Raw genomic sequence first — 19,363 nt, 5'->3', positions numbered from 1 at the left:
CCCTCCACCCTCCACCCTCCACCCTCCACCCACCCAGGAGCAGCCAGCCCAGGCGCTCGGCTCCGGTCAACTGGGTGTGGCGTGGTCACCGGAACCAAGCACCATGTGCGCAACGTGACGGGCTTTCAGCTCCGCTGACCACAGCTGAGTTTGCGGACTGACCCGTGATTGGTCAGCGCGGAGGAGGTTGACCAATCACCGATCGGTGCGTCTCGTCTGCGGTCCCTGCTCGGTGGGCACAAACTGTTCCGAAGGCGGTGAAGTGACTCCCCATCATTTGATTTATTAGAATTATATAATTAGATATTATATTAATATCTGAAATAAATCTGCAAACACAGAAACCCTAATCCTGGTTGTCAGGTGGCTCTTTTTCTGGCCCATGACAGAAAAATACAAATTTGAGACACCTTAAATCAAAGGTCCTGGTTGTTCTGCAGATTTTGTTGCTCACAGATCCTAAAAAACTTTCAAACTTTTCATATTTTTACTCATAATAAAAACTTGCAGACTCGTTACCCTAGCTGCTGCTTGTTGAAGTGTACAAACATTGCTAATAAACCTTTTTCATTAACTATAATATTATTTTTACGCATTTATGACTATTGCTTCTATATTGTTGTAAAATTTAAGGCTAAATATGCATGTTGACCCCAACTTTGGAAACCACTGTTGCTTAAATAACCACAAGATTAACCATTGTTCACTACAGTGTCCACTGCACTTTTGCTTTGAGTAGTTTCCATTTGTATTTTGCTGATTTTGCTGTAATTTGGTGAAACCCATCATCTTGTTGTCCGTCTCTGCCTTTCAGCTTTACATCACAGCTCAGCCTATAACAGTTAATTAAATTATTTAACTTGTAAATAGTTACTAAATTTCTTCTGAGTACCACAGTTTGAGAACCATGTTTAAAACTTGTTAATGATCTATTTATTTAAATCAGATTTGCTGAAGCAGCAAGGTATCTAAAGGTAGTATCTCACTCGGTTGAGACTGCTTGCTTTTAGTTGACAAACAGGATTTACAACAAAGTTTCCAGAATGTCTCACAACAAATTTTCTTTCAAAACAGTCAAAAGGGGTTTTGAACCCGTCTTGAGAGCAGAAGAGCTGTATTTTGACACCTGTAGCGGAGTTTTCCTCTGACAAAAAAGTCATGCCATCCATCCATCTTCTACCGCTTATTCACAGTCGGGTCATGGGGGCAACTGGTCCAGGAGGGAAACCCAGACATCCCTCTCCCCAGCGACACTCTCCAGCTCCTCCTGGGGGATCCCAAACCATTCCCAGGCCAGGAGACACGTCACTAGTCCCCTGCCTAAAAGAGCAGATCAAACTTCCAAACAGGTCAAACAAGAAGTTTAAATTGTAAAAATAACAACAAGAAAAGAAAGTCATGAGAGGATAATTTTTAATTTATTATCAGTTGTCATAATTTTAAAAATATAGTTCATGTGTCTTGCTAAATTTATGTCTTTACAGTAAAAGGTTACTTTCTTCATACTATCTTTGCAGATACCTTCGTGTTCACAGTCTTTCATCAAATTATAGACATTCACAGTTAAAGGTCTTTCTGAAAACAATATTAAAGCCGTTACAGTATTTTCATTAAAAGGGGCGTCTAAAACTAAATTCTGTTGGTTTATTTTGTTTGTTTGTTTTTTCACAATGAAGTTCCGGGGCTGCAGAACAAGTTGTATAGGTGAACACACTTTAAGGCCTCCTCTGAATCTTACTCAGGTATATTTTTAGTATGCGTGACCTCAGCTCTTTATCCTGGTAAATAATAAGATGACAGGTCAAACGTGATGCCTAAATGATATTTAGTGATATTTCATTAAAAGTGGTTATTTGAGGATACGTGCAGTTTCGTGATTTGTTATTAGCATGATTATTTTTTAAGTCTCTGTGAATGGGAAATTATCACCAGTCTCGTTCGTGAGGCTGTCTGTAGGGTATGCCTAAAAGATTAAAAACATCATTCTCTGTCGGCGTAGGAAGCGGAGTGCCTCCATGCACTTTCAGGCTCCCTTGGCGCACCACGTCTTTGTTCAGCGAGTGCTCAGATAAGCTCATATTTTTTGTCTTTGCCAGGGCTCTCATCGAGCGGTTGAAGTGCGCCGAGCCGGTGAAATACATGAGCGAACAGGCGAACTCGTCGTAAGGCACTACGATGACGTCCAGCCTGCGGTGGCGGTGGCCGGGTCCAGGCAAGCGGCACACACCCATGTACTTCTTCTGCTCTCCATTCTCCTCATGGCTCACCAGGTCATCTGTTAAAAACCCTTGGAAACAAACATTTGAGGGGTTTTTTACAGCTTTTATGAAAGAAATATAAACATAACGACTGATTTCACTTGGAGGAGGGGGGGGGGGAAACAGAGCTTACCACTGTCATGGAGGAGCTGTAACACTTTGCTGAAAACTCCTTTGTGGGACTTGCCATCAGGATGAGAGATGAGCACATCAACATCTCCACATGTAGCCTTTCTGCGGCGGTAGGAGCCACATGCCATCGCCACAAGCCCTACATCTACGGCTTGTGTAGCATCCCTCACCTGCACAAAGTAAAAACCAGTCATGATATAAAGCACTCTGATAGGAGAAACATCCCCATTTAGTGTCATCTTTCCAAAGAAGATTGTTCAAATAATCTTGTAGTTTGTTCAGCTGCAACTTTGCAAACCTCTGGTCTCAGAAAGAGGATCATTTTCATTTTGTATATTCTCTTCCTTTCACTGTGTTCCCCTGACTAGGGAGCAGTCATTTTTAACTGTTCGCAGCCAAATACTGGGAGGTATTCTTGCTAAACGGATTATTCCGACATACTGAGGCAGCACACATGTTTTTGTCATCTGTATCATCTGCAATCTATCTGACAGCTTTGGAGGAAAAAAAAGGATCCAAGTTTTATAATATGAAAACAACTAACATGCTTCAGATGTCGAATGAACAATTATCTGGCTAACTTAGGATGCAGCAAGTACCAGGATTTACTTTTCTCCTTTGGGATGCTCCACTCAGCGAGAACAGTCTGTTTTTTTCATTAAAATTCAGCCACGAAAGCTGATTCTAACTTTTTCCTATTCCGGGGCCTTGGTTTACCAAATTGTTAAAAGTAGTAGTTTAAAAGGGAAGCGTCTCAGCTCAAAAACATAACGAAGCGATGAAAGAGGCAAAGATATTTCAGTCGTTGTCACAGAATAATACAAGCTCGTGGTGGGAAAAATAAAGATTCATTACCACTTTCTGTATAGCTGCTGCCTCTTCTCTGGGCATTCGGTCAAGAAAGTCGTCGTAGTGCTTCAGTCCTATTTTCTGAGTGCTGCTCAGGTGGGCTTTTGTGCGGATGTCCTCCAAAGTGCGAAATCCCTGCAAGACAAAACACATATTTAAGAAATCTTTTCAAGAATATATATTCTTGTGTATGCTCACCTCTGTGGTATAATCATATGTATTTTTCTTAACTCATTACCTTAAAAAAAAAAAAAAAGTTCAGAGCATCTCACTAATTTGTTTATTTTAGAGCCGCTATTATTAAAAAAACACAACAGTATCAGTACAGGTTTATCGTCCCGACTCATTTCGTTTTTAGATGACAGTCCAGAATTTTGTCGTGTTTCTCTTATCTCACATGCCTTGAGATATAATAACACTTGTGTGTGTGTTTTTTTTCACCTGTTGGTACCAGAGTTGTGCAGTTTTAGCTCCTGCTCCCCAGATGTTGCTGAAAAGTTCCAGCACCGGCACAGCCTCTCCGATGTAATCCAGCTTCCGCAAGTGGCCGCTCTCCATAATCTCTTCAATTTTGTCAGCCATTCGTTTTCCGATTCCTGGGATCTGACAAGCTTCCTAAAGACATTGGGAGGAAAAGAAGTTACTAAAACAAACAACACACATTTTAATATCCCTGTATTATCACGCATGATTTATAAAACAATAAACTCATGATACCAGACACATGATCTGGACTACAAAGTTTCTACTGAAAGCTCTTGGATTTGGCTACCTGGTATGATGTGATGGGTTTGTGGTAGCTCTTCAGAGCGTTGACAGCCTTAGAGTAGCCCAGTGCCCTCCACTTGTCCCCCTGATGCGTGTAGGCCTTGGCCAGCACTTCAAGCTTGTCTGTGATGTGCTTGTTGAAGTTGTTAGTTTTGGACTGAGAGGAGTGAGCGCAGACCCACTTCCCTGAAACTGGTTTCTCAGCAGCAGCAGTAGCAGCAGCATCCGGAGCGGGGTCTGAGCTGGAGCTGGGAGTCTCCTCCTTCGGGTGCTGACCAGTGATGAGAGCCTCCAGGTGACTCTGAGTGACACCGTCCTCTTCTCCGTGCACCTCTTCTTTGCTCTCTGGAATTGTCTGGGAATATTATGTGATGTAAAAATATAGCGACGATTAAACACAGACTGCTTTCAAGTTGTGACGTGGAAACCTACCACGTCTTTCGTCTCCTCTTGCTGAGTTTGATGACTGTCTGACTCTGTAGCAACTTCTGTCGCAGGTTTAATATTTCCCGATTTGTTTTCTGCATTTTCAAGGTTTGTTTCTGAATTCCTTGATAGAAAACACATGCAAAATTAATAATTTTTTATGTACATAGTTATTGAAGTACAACATACTATGTATGTGCCAAGCTGAAGTAGTTTCACTCGTGTTTGTTTTCTCAATTTCACAATATACAAGAAAAGGTGTGTCATAAATTACAAGCACTTTAAGACATGAATACAGATTAATCCAGTATAAAAAGACTATCAGATAATAAACCTTTTGGGTGAAAGAAGGCTGTAGCTGTCTACGTCCAGCAGTTTCTTCTCACTGATGCACAAGCTCAGCCATGTGCATTTCACCAGATGGACTCCAGAGGGCAAACAATCTAGTTTCAACAAGCGCAGAGCCCTGTCACTGTCCATGCTGTCATCCACAACGACATGAGTGACGCTGGGACACAGTGAACTCTCGATCTGCCCTCCATTCTGCTTGACTTGTCTGTGAAAGATCTGGCATCTGGCATTTCCAATTCCAGCAGGCAGAATGTACACTGCGATCCCATTAAAAATGTTCCCTGTAGGTTAGACAGACACAACGAGCAAAAACACTGAGTTTCATAGATTTTTGGAGGATTATCACAGTTTTTTTCCTCTCTTTACCAGCTGATGTCCTTGAACATATAATTTTTTTTCCTCTAGCTGTGTACAGTACTTTAATGTACACACAAACAAAACAATAACCTGCGACATCTCGCGCCTCAGGTTTCTTCTTCAGTGGGGGTGCATCGTTTCCCAGCTGGACTTTAACCCTTTTAACTTTGGGAAACGCTTTCATGATCCCGTGACGAGACTCCATCTCGTTTGGAGACGTGAGGAGCCAAAGGCCTGTCGTATAAAGGAGACATGTGCAGAACAAAAGGTGAACAACTGGACACTTTAAGATATTTTCACAGCAGTTCAATATGTAACTGCTTCAGCTGACTGATATTTACATGTTGCAGATTCTGGAACTTTAATTCTCTGCAAAGTAAAAAAAAAAATGATGTAGTGACTTAAATCCTTGCACAATATTTCTGCATGCCAGCATGATGTTTTTTTTTGTGTTTAATTTGCTAAACAGCAATTTGAAGTATTAAGATTTACAATAGCAAAACTAAGAAGAAATAATATTTGACTGAACACTTTATTAAAATACTATCGTGACTGTCATGCTTTGGACCATTACCATAATGATTAGTGTATACCTAATGAAACCAGATTAAGCTTTTCATTAATATAAAAAAATCATAAAACATTGTGTGAGGTTTTGTTTAAATTCATCTAAACTGAGCTAACAGAACAGTTATTACAGTTTCAGGTGATTAATCAAAGTATTAACGTAGCAAACATCACATCATCTCTGTTTACACTGTTTCAGTTTGGACGTTTGTACAATATTTAGACTTCGTTTAAATTCCTTTAAACATTAATTTTAACAAAAACTAAAAATAGGACACTTTAAAAGACGTTAAAGTTCAGCGCTTACCCCTGTTTACAAGGAAACATACAAAGAGGAATCCTGGAAAAACAGAAAGTTCATTTAAATGTTTCACTTCCGGGTCTCTTCCGGTTTATTTCACTTCCGGGTTGCGTTCTGTTTCTTTCAGTCAAAAAAGAAGACAAATTCTTAAATATACGCATTAAAACAACCTTCTAGTTTCAACAACTCTCGTATCATTACGATTCGACCAGTCTACAAATATAGTTGTTCAAGTTTTTGAGTGAGTGTTGCCATGGTTACGCGCTAACTCCGGAAATTGCTTTTAAGCCTTTACGGAAACATGGCTGTTCACAGCTGGATAGATGTCCTAAAACTATCAAAGAAAACGGCGCTGGTTCATGACGGTACGTGCAACAACGAAAAACAAAAACGAAAATGAATTATATTTTCCCAGCAGAACTGGTTTTGATTGGCAGCTGACGTCCTGAGCCTGCTTTGAGGCTTAGTGTTACCTGGCAACGGCGCCTCTGAGCGGAGCCGCTAACAACACGCGCACATTTTCTGCAGCGAGCATAGAGCTAAAGGGTAAAATAAATAGTATAATGAGTACTCTAATTAAAAATGTTTAATGCGACTGGGTGCAGTAGTTTAATCAGTGATTGACAATACAATCTTAAATCATATATCTAATTTTAATTGGCTTCCTTATAAAAATAATAATAATTTAAAGATCAGACCAAGAGCTTGTTCGATTGCTGCAGATAATCAGAAGCTGCGGATATCTTCATATTCCTATTTACTTGTTTAGTTTGATATAAACACATTAATTCGTCTAATTTTGTTAGAAAATAAAGTAAATGTTTTACATCCTTCTCAGTAATATTTGATCTTTGAAGTTCTGAACACCCTGTGGCAATGAAAGTGTTTTCTTTTTGTATGTTTTGCTTTTAGTTTTGTTGTGTAGTTACTCAGTTTTTTGTTTTATTTATGAAATTTGTTGCAGATGCATGGAACCACACAGTGACAATAAAGATTTGTCTGTTTTATTCTCATGGCATTAAAATAAACAAATTCCTGACTTTTTTCTGTAATTTGACCACAAGAGTGCAGCATAAGGTGTTGTACAAAATACACTAGTTTTTGCATTTATGCAAATAAATGTTTTTAGGTGAAACACTCTTATACATATGTTACTCTTTCACTATAATTACAAACAGCTCTTTTCACTTTTATATGATTTACTTGGGTTTTGCATTTGAACAAAGAAAATGTATTTGACTGGTCTGGTTTTTTTTTTATTTTCTGTGTTATGTTTCCAAATGTCACCTTCAGGAAAAAGGAAGATCCATTACCTCCTTACAGATGGAAGAGAACTGGCCGAAGAGTATGATCTGAAGACGGATGAACTCATCGGTAAGCAACAGATTTCCTGTTTCAGACAGCAGTGTGTTACTGACACACTGGATTAGATGGTGACTTGTAACCCATTTTGTGTATTATAGTAAGAAAGTGGCGCCATAAAAGCCCGCTCGGCGGTCAGAGCTCTTGGCAGGTAGAAGTCGGGGAGACCCTTGACTTCACTGCATCTTTTGACTCAGATGGGATTAAAGAGAGCTCATCCAATGTGGGTTTTTTCCAGTATTTTTTAAATTTTGACATTTAGATCTTAGTAAACAGTTTTTCCCTTTGTTTTGCTTTGGTTCTGCAGCCTGTTTTCATGCGTAAAGACACAAAAAGCAGCTTTCAGTGGCGAATCCGTAACCTTCCCTACCCCAAGGACGTCTTCAGTGTTTCGGTGGTGCCATCGGACAGATGCGTCATCATAAAAACCTCGAATAAAAAGTCAGTTTGCTCGACACTCTGCTTGTGTGCACTTGTTGCATGCAGTCCTGACGTCTATCCTAAAGATGGCACTGTTTACAATAAATTTGTCTGTGAGCTACAGCTGCACGGCAGCTCTGTGACTTTCGCCTCATGTTTTCTCAGATATTATAAGAAGTTTAGTATTCCTGACCTCGATCGAAGCCAGCTGCCGCTCGATGGCTCTGCCCTCAGCTTCACACACGCCAACAACACCCTAATTGTCAGCGTAAGTCTCAGAAAACAGCGAAGAATCTTTTATTCTGTAATATTTAACAACTGCTGTTGAGTTTTTGCTATCCTCTAATATAAAAAACATGAAGGCAGCAAAACACCGCCCCATCTTTTAAGAAAATAATTACATTATTATAAGAATAATGGAAACTTTTTTAAACCCTCAATCCATGTAGTTCTCAAGTACTTTATATAAATTATAAAAGCAAGATTTCACAGATTCTTCTGTACTCTAGTTGATATATTACATTTAGAGTTACTGCTTTTACTGTTTATTCAGTTTGTAATTTTTTAACAAATACATTAAGGGTGAGGAACAAGAAAACATTGATTTATTTTCCCTTTTTTTGTTCAGTACAAGAAACCCAAAGAGATTTTAAGCCTGGAGCAGGAGCTGCTGAAGGAGCTGAAGAAACTGAAGGGGACGGCTGAAGGAGACGTTGACTGTAAAACGCAGTGACTTCTGACTGAAAACAAGAAGCCGAGACTCAGAGCAGCATTTCTCAGTCACATGGAAGCTTTGGTTTGTTTTCCTGGAGTGGATCTCTTCGTTAAGACTCTCAGTGCCTTGCCTCTGCTTCGGTGCTTTAAATTCAGGTGAATCATCTCCAGACATTAATAAAATATTTGCTTGAGTTTTATCATCTTACTTTTTTAATGTTCGTGAATTTGTAGGATTATTATCACGTCTTTAACAGGAAGGAAAAATCTCATTTTAAAAGTCGAATTTTACCAAACCAACATGTGACAGATTTATTTTTTATTACTTATTAGACTTCATGTGAAGGTGTTTTTTTTTTCTTTCCCTGGTGGGGGTGGCAGTAGGAGGGTCACAGAACCCGCCGCTCTCCTTTCACTGATGTCCTTGTAAAACACTCAGGATTCACAATGCTTCATCCCTGTTCGTTCCGAGGTCACAGTTGCGAACACGTCTCATTTGTGTTAAATGAATACCGTTATGTTCCTTCTGCACGCCGCTGGCCACCCTGAAAGCATCGCTGGAGCTGCTTTTATCATTTCCCATCCCTACCTGACTTCAGTGGGCTCCACCGGCTCTAAAAACACGGACGCCACTTCAGAAATAATTTAAATTTACCAAATATTTGTTTCAGATTGCTTCGGAGTTCTGATCTGACTGAAGATTTCACATCCCAGGTTTATTTAAATCTTCAGCCAGCATCCAGTGGGAATGCTGAAGGATTTTGTTGAAATTTGTTCAAGAAGTTGATGCTTAATTGTTGAAGATAAAACAAGCAGAACGGTGACAAGCTGAAATGAGCTAAAACCATAGCCTCCTTACCAAAAGCTGTAAGGAGCAAAACTGTGGTTAAAAGCTGAAATTAACAACTCAGCTAAGCTAAAACTAGCAAAACCGAAGCGAAACTGTAGCTAAAAGCTAAATTTTACAAAAAGTAACTCAAACCAGAAATTGAATAATCTAGATAAAAGCTAAATTAGCAAAACTGTGTAAAAGCAGCACAGAAAAACAAAATAAGAGCAAATATAGTGAAGCAAATTTTAAAAAGAACTTTTTATTTTATTTAAATGAAGCTACATGTTTTGAAAAGTATAAATTTACAACAAAAATAAAAGACACTGGAGTATTCTTCATAGAGGTGATTGTTTCGGTGAATGAATGGTTAAAAAAAAGCACAAAGTATGAAGAAGCTGTTTGCAAAGAAAATGTTCAGAAGAAACAAACAGGAAAAGAAAAAGTCTGAACGCCGACTCAGCATGATCAGCTCCCGTTAAAGGAAGAGCTGTCCTGTTAGTCGGCCGTAAGCAGTGGATTAAACAACGGAGCGCTGCTGTTAAAATGGGACAATGACGTTTAAAAATAGATTGTTTCACCCGTGTGATTCCTTGCATTTTTCACCACTGCTCCAAACCCAGAGAGCAAGAGTGAGAAACCACAGGTCCCTCTCGCCATTGTTCGCCGTCTTCCTCCAGATGGAGAGAAAACATTTCAACCAGGCAGCATTGTTGTTTTCTAAATTCTTTTGAGGGACTTGATAGATTTTTTTTTTCTTTCTTTTTTGAAGTGACAAAAATGCAGTCGCTTCATTTCTGCAAGGATGCTTTTGGCTTTTTGAAGCAGCTGTGTTGATTCTGAACGTCTGAAAGTTTGAACAATTATTGCTTTAAAGCCTCTGAGCAGTTTGTGTGTGTATGTGTGTGTGTGTGTGTGTGTGCTTTTGTCTCATAATTTCTCCGTTTTAAGGCTGAAAGCAGCAACAAGCTGCACATCCAGCCCCTGCTCGGTGAGAGCAGCGAAGTCTTCCTGTCGTTTGGCCTCTGACGGTCATGCTCAGCTGCTTCTGGGAAGAGAGTTTCTTTTCTGCCCCCCATTCATTCCCGAATGCCTCTTCCCAGCCGTTCCCCCTCTTTCACTTGATGCCACAGTTTGCCACGCAGGCCCCGGCGCTTTTGCTCAGCTTCCTCCCTTTGCTCGCCCCTCCCTGTGTGACTGGCTTCTTTTTGATAACTGACCCCTCCTCGTGTTATTATTCCCACTATTGTATAACATGCCCTTTTATATGGGCTTCCACAAAGGGCCCATTTGATCAGAGGGTTACGGTGTGCGATCGTGAGAAATGCAACTACATGGTGGTAACCTTTGTTCGGGCCAAAATGGTGGGCTGACCTCATCGCTTTTAACGCATAGCTCGCCCATTCAGGCCCAAGTCTCACTTGCTGAGCACATTGAATTCAGCAGCCTGTCACAGATATCGCCCCTCAGTTATCTGGCTCTTCAGCTTCAGGAAGACGAAGAAACAACACATTTCCCGGGGCGACCAGCTTCGCAACTTTCCAATCAAAACAGAGGAAAAACAAACAGCCTTATTCTTTAGTGATTTTAATATACACTCTACAATAAATACTCCCGTCATTTGATGCCATTTACATTTTTACAGTAAAAATATATTCATATATGTAGACAAGAAACCGGTTAGCATGTGAACGGAGACTCAGATGCTGTAACCACAGATAGCTGCCACATCTAGCTTCATCTTTTCTCTTTTAAACATTCTTTGTTGCCGAGCTGGCTCACTCGTAACCATTCATGAAAGTACTGTCGAGCTTTTCAGACTTAAAACGCCCTGATTTAATAACAACAATAACAATTCCTACAGTCTGAAAATAACTAACAGATTAGATAGTTTACATACAATTCAGTACCAAAGATTACAGAATAAATCCACAAATGAGGCAAAAAGTGTATGAGCACTTGAGCGTTCTGGTAGATTTCCCTCCGCAGCGCGTTCACCTGCGGCCCCTGGTCCTCAGCGTCCCCCGGAGCGCTGGTGGTGATGGGAGTGTTTAGTCCGCTTGCTGAAAGGCTGCACGGGGACGGGCAGAGGGAGGGCATCGAACGGCCTCCTCTCGCTCAGTAAGTGGCCCCTCGGTAAGCGCTTCATGAAGTGGGCCTCCCTCTGGTGCTGCTTGGTCCTGGACGCCTTCCGCGGGCGGCCTTTGCGCGTGAAGGCCATGTACCAGCCCTTGTACTTGGCGTTCTGGAGCGCCGTGTAGTTGTTTTCCAGCACGATTTCTGTGAAGATGCAGTCTTTGCCGCGTCCTTTTCGCTGCGAAGAAGGAAAAAAAAAAGCAAAAAAGTTAATAAAATGTTGGTAACACTTCCAAATACGGGCCATAAAAAAATATTAACTACCCATAAACAAAAAGTGAGGATTCCTCAGATTTAATATGTGGCCCTTATTTGAAAGTGGCACCAAAATGTTTAAGACAATCTGCAGGAAGTGGAAACATCCTCACTGTTTTCAGACAAACCTTACAGCTAAACTTCAGCTGCTATGAGCTGCAAACCTGCCACTTCAGCTCCAAACAACAAGAAAGTGTGGATTCCAGATGTACCTTCCCAATCAGCTTCCCCCTCTTGTTCATACAGATGTAGTATCCCGTCTTCACTCCTTTAATACGAACACGGCTCCCGAAAGAATCCGTCTCCACTTCCAGCTTAGCTGCGAAAAATGAACAAAAACACAAAAACAACTCACAAATAAAGAGACGACAACCAGGACAACTGATGGAACCACATACACAGCAGATTTTTTATTTATTTATTGGTCGATATGTATTTTTTATTTAGCACAAATATAAAAATAGCTGCTTAACATAAATAAACATATATTTAACAACCCTTAAAATAACTTATAATAACAATAATATAATGTCAAGCCTGGTCTTTCGGGCCCCAAAATAGTATCATTGCTTTAAATAAATGATGTTTTTTAAAACTCTTTTTTTACTTATTTCTAATTAGCTGCAAACCCACATCACTGGAAAGGGTTTTATTTTGTTGAAGCCTTTATTGATTAACAGCTGCTGAATGGTTTCTGGTTGATTTCTGTTTAGTTTAATGCAGATTTCTCACAGTTTTACATCAGTAATATAGTTTTACTAAATGTCTTTACTCTGTGTTTCTAGTTTGCATGTTTTATGTAATTCTTCTGTATTTTCACCGTCATCGTGAGGTCTGTGCAGCAACATCTCGTTATCAATCCAACCTGTTAGGTGCATTTTTATGTCCAAAATTTTAGATTCTTTTTTAAAACCTAAGCTCTGAAGTTGCATCTTTTTTTGCTCGGTGTTATCTCAGTACATTAAAATTAATGTTGATATTCTTTTATAAAACATTGTCGAAGTTTGGTTTGCTGATGTTTTATATCTTGGGCTTTTCTCTCTCACTGTCATGACACTTTAAAAGTATTTGGTTCAGGAAAAAAAATATACTTTATTTCTTTAAATTTAATTAGGGAAAGTGTTGAGATCCACTTGTGGTCCAGGCACGAAAAAGGAATCTGTGACAGAGCAGAAGTTTGCAGAATTTCAGACGGTTTGTTCTGTGATTCAGACTTTAGACGTGAAATTAAAGTTCTGCGTCACTAGAAACCTTGAAGTTAACGTGCTCCTAATCAGTCCTGGAGTTTAAAGCTCGAGCCCAGGGGCCCACACCCTCCTCAATCCTGCCCTCTGTACTGTAGATAGAAGAGCTAAATATGTGACGTGCATTCTTGCTTAAAAAACTAAAACGTGGGCTACAGTGAGCTGCTGCTGCGTCCTATTTTTCCTGTTCGGTAATTGATTAAGTATGCACAGGCGTGGCCGATTGGCAGTCTTCTAAAAGTGACCGATATTGGCCGATTAATCTGTCAGTTCGTACCGATAATGAATCAATAATTGGGATTTAATCAACCCTAAATGATGGCTGTAAGTCAGTTATTTAAGACATGAATTCTCTCCTGACCCGTACGATCCAGCAGCCACTTTTAACAAAGCATGCAGGCTGTCCAAAATAGCATCAAATGATAGGGATTTTGCACGGGGAGGGTTGGGGGTGGCTGGTTGAACGCGTGTTAAATGGCGTGCTGAGGCGCAGCTAGGATGGGATAAAGGAAGAGTGAGAACGCTGCGGTCGGCGACACAACCACAAGCACGGAGCAACGATTGGATCCGGAGTGACACCCACTTCACTCGCTCTGTGAACGGGAGTCCAGAGATTTAAAGCACGAAAAAATCAAAGGAAGAAGAAGAAGAAGAAGTGCTCGCAGGAGAGGTGAAGATGCTGACTTCAGTCAGGAGTCGAGCTGTACAGCCGTTGGAAAAGGGCCCGACAGGCAGGCAGGAAGGTGGTGGAAAGATGGAGCGATGCTGCGTTTGGTGACAGGCTGGAGAAGGTTTCCCTGCCCTGACAGGTGAAGGAGGCCGAGGAGTTAAATCATCACCTGCGGAGCAACCGGCCGGAACAATGTTCGCAGCTCCTGCAGCTGCTTCCTTTGGCTCAAACATCAAACTGACAAAAAAACATAAAATCTTTCCCGTTTATTTCACCTTTTGACACTTTTCCACACAGCGTTGAGTTTAAACGTACGCCACGGAAATGTTTTATATTTTATTGTTTTCCTGATGTCTTTGAAATGTAAGAAACGACGCTGACGTGAGCGCTGATTACAGGTCTGTCGGTCCTTGAAGGAATGCATATCGCCCGCTGACTTTCAGGAAGACGGCCACCACAGCTGCAGCCAACGAAACGCGTTAATCAGCTCACAGAGTATGTGCTGAGGATGACTCTCAGCTACTACCACCTCCTTATCTGTAATTCTGACTAAGTTGTAGCCACTTATTTGTGTTGGTTAATGCAGATTAATTGTGGCAGCCATCTTGAACTGACATCCAAATTTAATTGTACATCCAAATGGCTACTTTTAAAAAGTTTTATTATAAAAATTGTGAGATATTTTGCTGTCAAACAGAGTTGACGCCAGCAGCTAAAAGAAAAGCTTTAAGTAAATATCGAGCAGTGTGTTGAGGAGGAGTCTCGGCTACTACCACGCCAAATTTCAGCCAAATATCAGTAAAGTTGGCTGAGTTATAGCTGTTTTGTTTTTTAAATTCAGTTGGCTTTGGCAGCCATCTTGAACTGGGATGATTTCAAAATGCAATCAGTTGTAGATGAACACCCGATGAACATCTTCTGAAAGTTTCATTAAAACCCATCCAGTGGTTAATGAGATATTTTGCTAACAGACAGACAGATTTAACCACAATAGTTAATGGGAAAATTTAAAAACCACATCCTGCCAATCAGTTAGTGCTTAAAGCATGCGTTGGGGAGGAGTCTCAGCTACTACCACACCAAATTTCAGAGCAATGTCTGTAAAACTGTCCGAGTTTTAGCGGTTTTTGTTTTAGGTAAGGTTGGTTAGCTGCGGCGGCCATCTTGAATCGGATTGACTCCAACAGTTAATCAGTTGTTGGTGTTCATCTAATGATTACCTGATAAGAGTTTCATTCAAATCCGATCAGTGGTCTTTGATATTAAAAGATATTTTGCTAACAGTGCAGACAAACGAACACGGACACTAATAAAACATGTAAATATATGTTTTTAAAGTTATTTTATTTCACCTGTCTGATTATAAAACTTCAGTATGATTCTAAATGATTTAAAGATGCCTCAGAGGACGTGATCTCGCGATAATACCGGATTTAATTGATTAATTGGCCTCCTACCGTGCACTGCCCCGTCGTCTCCGTTGGCGTTGACCCTCTTGTTGGCCAGAACCTGGACGTGTTTCCCGCTGGTTCGGCTGTACAGCTGGTAGGTTCGGGTCAGCCTGCGGCTCATCCGGTCCGACAGCCGGCTCTGCTCGGTCACGTGCTGCTTGAAGTTCGGAGGAGACTGGACGGAGCTCTGACGGACAGCAGGAAACACAGTTTTTATTTATTTTAATGTTTTTATTTATTTATTATTTATAAAAGCAGCCTGTCAATCAAACGGGATCTTTTGATTTATGACGCGTCTTTTTTGGAGATGCTTTCACTGACCCTCGGAGATGACATTTCGCTCTTTTTACCACCGCTGATCTTTCACCTTTTCATGACTTCTTCTTTTTTTCTTTCTCTCTCTCTCTCTCTCTCTCTCTCTCTCTCTCTCTTTTTTTTTTTTTTTTTNGTTACGAATTGTTAGATTTATGATTAAGCTTTTTATTTTTATTTTCTTTTTTTTTTTTTTTTTCCTCCCCTCCTCTCCACCTCATTTCAACCGTCCTCCGGCCACATGTGTTTTAACAATTACCTTTTAGGCTGCAGCTTAACATTTTTCAAGATGTTTGAATTGTTGCCAATCGCCATAGCTCCCATCATAAAATGTTTTCATTGTTATTGCAGCCTGTTGGAGGGGCACAGACGGTGGGCCGCGAGCCGTAAAGCCAAGTGCCCCTTTTTATATTTCACTCAAATTATTATTATTATTTTAACACAGCGTGGATATGTTTGAATACAAACTGAGAGTTACCTGCGCGTAAAACCAAAGCGCCGTGAACTGAAGTAACCTGGTGCAGGAAAAAACAACAACAACAAGAAAACAAATAATTAGTCCAACTTGCAGCTTTAAAACACACGCTGGACAAACATATTGGCTTCATTCTTACTTACAGATAACCTAACCTCGATGTTCTCAGCCTCATCTTGTAGTAGTTCAAATATTGCTTCATGAATACTCCACTTGGTCGGTGCTGGAAGCCCTCAGAAACGTTAAAGTTCTTCTCGATGGGGGTTTTAGTTCACTTTTAAGCCCCCCTGTGTTACACATAGAAAGAGAAACACGTGATAATTAAGATATCCCAAATTGTCAGGGGTCCGATCTGCTCTCCAGTTCCACAGACGGGACGAAAAGTTGAGCAGATTTAAAGGTGCTCCTGATCCAAACCTCAAAGTCTGTCGCGGTCAGCAAACCATCAGATCCTCTTTGTGTCAAATAAAAGAGCAGACGAATCCCTGTCGACTCTCTGAGACGGAGTGAGGACCTTTACGCACGGATCTTTACGCATCGTCTGGTGAGACGGATGGAATCTGACGAGCAGCTAAAACACTGATGCTCCAGCTGCCTCTCCATACGTGCAGGCAGCAAAGTCCCGGCGTCAACCTTCCGCCCACACGTGTGTGTCTCGCGGCTGCCTCCGGTGCGCGTGCAGCATCTGTCTCCCTCCACATTTAAATACTTTAACTTGCGGGAAAGTCAATATCCTCTGCGAGAGCAGGCGGAGCGTCCAGGCCGGAGCCAAGATGAAACTGAATCCTCGTCAGGACGCTCAGCCCGTAACTATCTGCCTGTAAATTCATCCATTCATCAGCAAGATGCTGGGAGTTAGAGCGCCCATGGTGAAGTCATGAAGGCCATGCAAAAAGCAACTCTTAAAGTAATAAACAAAATCCAAACAGTATATATCTCACAGTAATCATTAATGAGTTCTTACATTACACATTTGGAAGCAAAGTTTGTGACCAGATGCCACCTACTGAGCTCATTTGTTTACCTACAAAAACAGCAGAAGTGACTGAAAATAGGTCAAACTTACAGGTCGAGTAGAATTCTGATTAAACCCTGAGATCTGTCTTTATGGCGCCTTTATCCACCTTGTTTGTTAACACAGACTATCCAGCCTAAAGTCAAGAGGCTTGTGCTTTTCCTTTGTTTACACTGAATGCAGACCCGCGTTTCCAAATTTCACAATAATAAATCTGACAAACTACTGGAGGAAACTCTTTCAAAGTGCAGGGCTTCATGTAGGTCAGGATAACCTTTTTAATGTTTGATTTCCTAGTTTTCATTGAGCGCCCTCAAACACACAATGAGGCGAAATATTCCACTCAGTCCACACTCTGATGTGATTAAAAAGCGATCCGTATGTTATGGGCAGGTTGGATAACAGCTAATGCATTAATCTCATTTATATGCTCGTGTCTCTTTAGTCAGGCAGAATCCCAGAACACTTGGTTTTCTGTCAGCAGAATGTCCGCATGGAAACGTTCCCCGGCAGGTAGTTAAGAGGAAAATCAGCTGCATGAAGTCGTTCCCTGCCTGCAGGTTGGAGGTTGTTTCAGGAGGGCCTCTCAGGACAGACCTGATGTTCTTTTTCATCCTACATGTGAAAGTGATCCACGTGACACGATGGCTTTCACATATCACCTGAAGTCTTTTGGCTTTCTCGCTCACAGACAGTAACTTTGAATTTGGAAAATAAACGAGTGTCCTTGCTCTGCTTCATGGCTCCGTTCCAACATCCTATGACGACTTTGTGACAACAAATGCGCAGGGACTCCTTCAGAAAATGAAAATGAAAGAATGTAATGTCTTTGAATGATAATCTGACAGGAACTATCTCTGAATCTGGACCATTAAAACTCCGCTGATGTAAAGAAAACTGCTGCATTGATTTTTTTCTGGACTAAATACGTATTTTGGGGTTTAGTTCAGGTGAATTATGTGATTTTTTTTTTCTACGGCTTTATAAAAAGAGATTAGAGCCTGAAGTGCCGTATGTACCACCAGTTTCAGCTCAATATCTGTAAAAAAACAGAGTTATAACCACTTTTAATGGGAATGATTCCAAAAGTTAATCAGCTGGAGATGTTTGCCCAGTGAGAGCCTCATTAAAATCCATCCATCTATTTGCTAACTCTACAGACAAACACACACACACACACACACACACATAGACATGGGCCAAAACATGCTCTCCTTTGTCTTTTTGTGGCAGCTGAGAACTAGACTGTTCTTGTAGTCGCTTGAAATAAACTTCAGTCTGTTTTAAACAGAGGAGGAGAATCAGCAGCTGCAGTAAATGTCTCAGTGAACATGTGAGCACGTGATGCTGTTTAACGGCAGAAAAATCTTTCCGATTATTAAATAAGGAGAATAAGTTGAGTCTCTCTGTCTCATGTCACAGAGGTGCAGATAAATCCTGGATCAGTCCATCAGAAACGACTGAACACGCATGAAACATTTTAACCCTGTGAGCTAAACGATTCCTTTTTTTGGCCAAGTGTTGCTGCTTTCACACCCAGACTTTAAATCTGAATATAACTATTAACAGTAAAGGTTTACGAACCCCAAGCTTCGGATCTGAGGGTTGCTGTAACGAGCCAGAACAGATTTCTGGGCTCTTACCTGTGAGACTTTTAGAAACGCGGGCCCAAACCCGAATATGTTACACCCTTTCACACAGAGCGGCCGTATAAAACTCCAATCCAGCGCATATATAATTATGTGAGTTTGTTCAGCGTGTCAGCCGTAAATCAGTCATTTTGGCCAATTCAGGAGACTTAGAGGGTGAAAATGAACCTCCTTATTAGCTCCAGAGGGACTCTGCAACAAGTCATTTTAACACATGGAACAGTTCAGCACTTTCTGCTTTTATACCCCGAGCCGCACCAAGCAACAATTAAACATCGGAATATAAAACCCACATGGATGATTATTATCGCCCGCCGCCGGAGGTGAAAGGGTGATGATGTTTTTGCTGTAGTGGCCAATTCAAGATGGCTGCTACAGCCAACCAATCTTAGAAAACAACAAAACTGGGTGTAACTGACTCCGTTTTATAGATACTGAGCTAAAATTTGGTGTGGTAGTAGCTAAGAGTCATCCCCAACAGACCCTCTGAGGGCTACATGTTACATGTTCAAACTTTAGCATTACCCTGTTTGTCTGTTAGCAAAATATTTTATGAAGCACTGCACATATTTAGCCAATTTGATTCATCTTGACTGAATCAAACTGGAGCCAAGTTGATCCAAGATGGCCGCCACAGCCAATTTATTATAGGAAGCGACCAATGGGCGCAGAGTTTATGTTGGGGATGAGTATCAGCTCACACCACACCAAATCTCAGCTCAAATATGTGTGAAATGAACAGAGTTACACCTATTTAGGTGTTTTTCAGGGTGAGTTCATTTTAAATCGAGCTGACTTCAAAGTTTAATCAGTTGTAGATGT

General features: G+C 40.9%; 3 protein-coding genes across 4 annotated transcripts; 1 reads left to right on the top strand and 2 right to left on the bottom strand.

Moving 5' to 3' along the window:
• Window positions 1-1,399: 1,399 nt before the first annotated feature.
• Window positions 1,400-6,111, bottom strand: poll (polymerase (DNA directed), lambda). 2 transcript variants are annotated; one of them, XM_025006053.2, is made up of 10 exons: window positions 6,016-6,067; window positions 5,483-5,510; window positions 5,232-5,375; window positions 4,768-5,065; window positions 4,440-4,557; window positions 4,012-4,362; window positions 3,681-3,854; window positions 3,246-3,374; window positions 2,392-2,560; window positions 1,400-2,287 (listed from the first exon to the last, which is right to left on the bottom strand). In XM_025006053.2, exons 3-10 carry the CDS (start codon window positions 5,344-5,346, stop codon window positions 1,926-1,928), a joined length of 1,716 nt encoding a protein of 571 aa, XP_024861821.1. In that variant the 5' UTR covers window positions 5,347-5,375; window positions 5,483-5,510; window positions 6,016-6,067; the 3' UTR covers window positions 1,400-1,925. The 2 variants fall into 2 exon arrangements, with proteins under 2 accessions (XP_024861821.1, XP_017272371.1); XM_017416882.3 differs by lacking the exon at window positions 5,483-5,510 and having other exon boundaries at window positions 6,016-6,111.
• Window positions 6,112-6,117: 6 nt separating this feature from the next.
• On the top strand, window positions 6,118-8,705 carry dpcd (deleted in primary ciliary dyskinesia homolog (mouse)). The gene is made up of 6 exons (XM_017416928.3): window positions 6,118-6,374; window positions 7,303-7,383; window positions 7,473-7,594; window positions 7,679-7,812; window positions 7,957-8,059; window positions 8,420-8,705. Exons 1-6 carry the CDS (start codon window positions 6,311-6,313, stop codon window positions 8,522-8,524), a joined length of 609 nt encoding a protein of 202 aa, XP_017272417.1. The 5' UTR covers window positions 6,118-6,310; the 3' UTR covers window positions 8,525-8,705.
• Window positions 8,706-10,920: 2,215 nt separating this feature from the next.
• fgf8b (fibroblast growth factor 8 b) lies at window positions 10,921-16,670 on the bottom strand. Its single transcript, XM_017416874.3, has 6 exons — window positions 16,295-16,670; window positions 16,021-16,164; window positions 15,881-15,917; window positions 15,097-15,277; window positions 11,938-12,044; window positions 10,921-11,648 (listed from the first exon to the last, which is right to left on the bottom strand). Exons 2-6 carry the CDS (start codon window positions 16,077-16,079, stop codon window positions 11,349-11,351), a joined length of 684 nt encoding a protein of 227 aa, XP_017272363.1. The 5' UTR covers window positions 16,080-16,164; window positions 16,295-16,670; the 3' UTR covers window positions 10,921-11,348.
• Window positions 16,671-19,363: the final 2,693 nt, after the last annotated feature.

Source organism: Kryptolebias marmoratus, linkage group LG3 (assembly GCF_001649575.2).
Source record: "Kryptolebias marmoratus isolate JLee-2015 linkage group LG3, ASM164957v2, whole genome shotgun sequence".
NCBI classification, from domain to species: domain Eukaryota; kingdom Metazoa; phylum Chordata; class Actinopteri; order Cyprinodontiformes; family Rivulidae; genus Kryptolebias; species Kryptolebias marmoratus.
The sequence above is the reverse complement of the archived record's forward strand: the minus strand, read 5'-3'. Positions and strand labels throughout refer to the sequence as shown.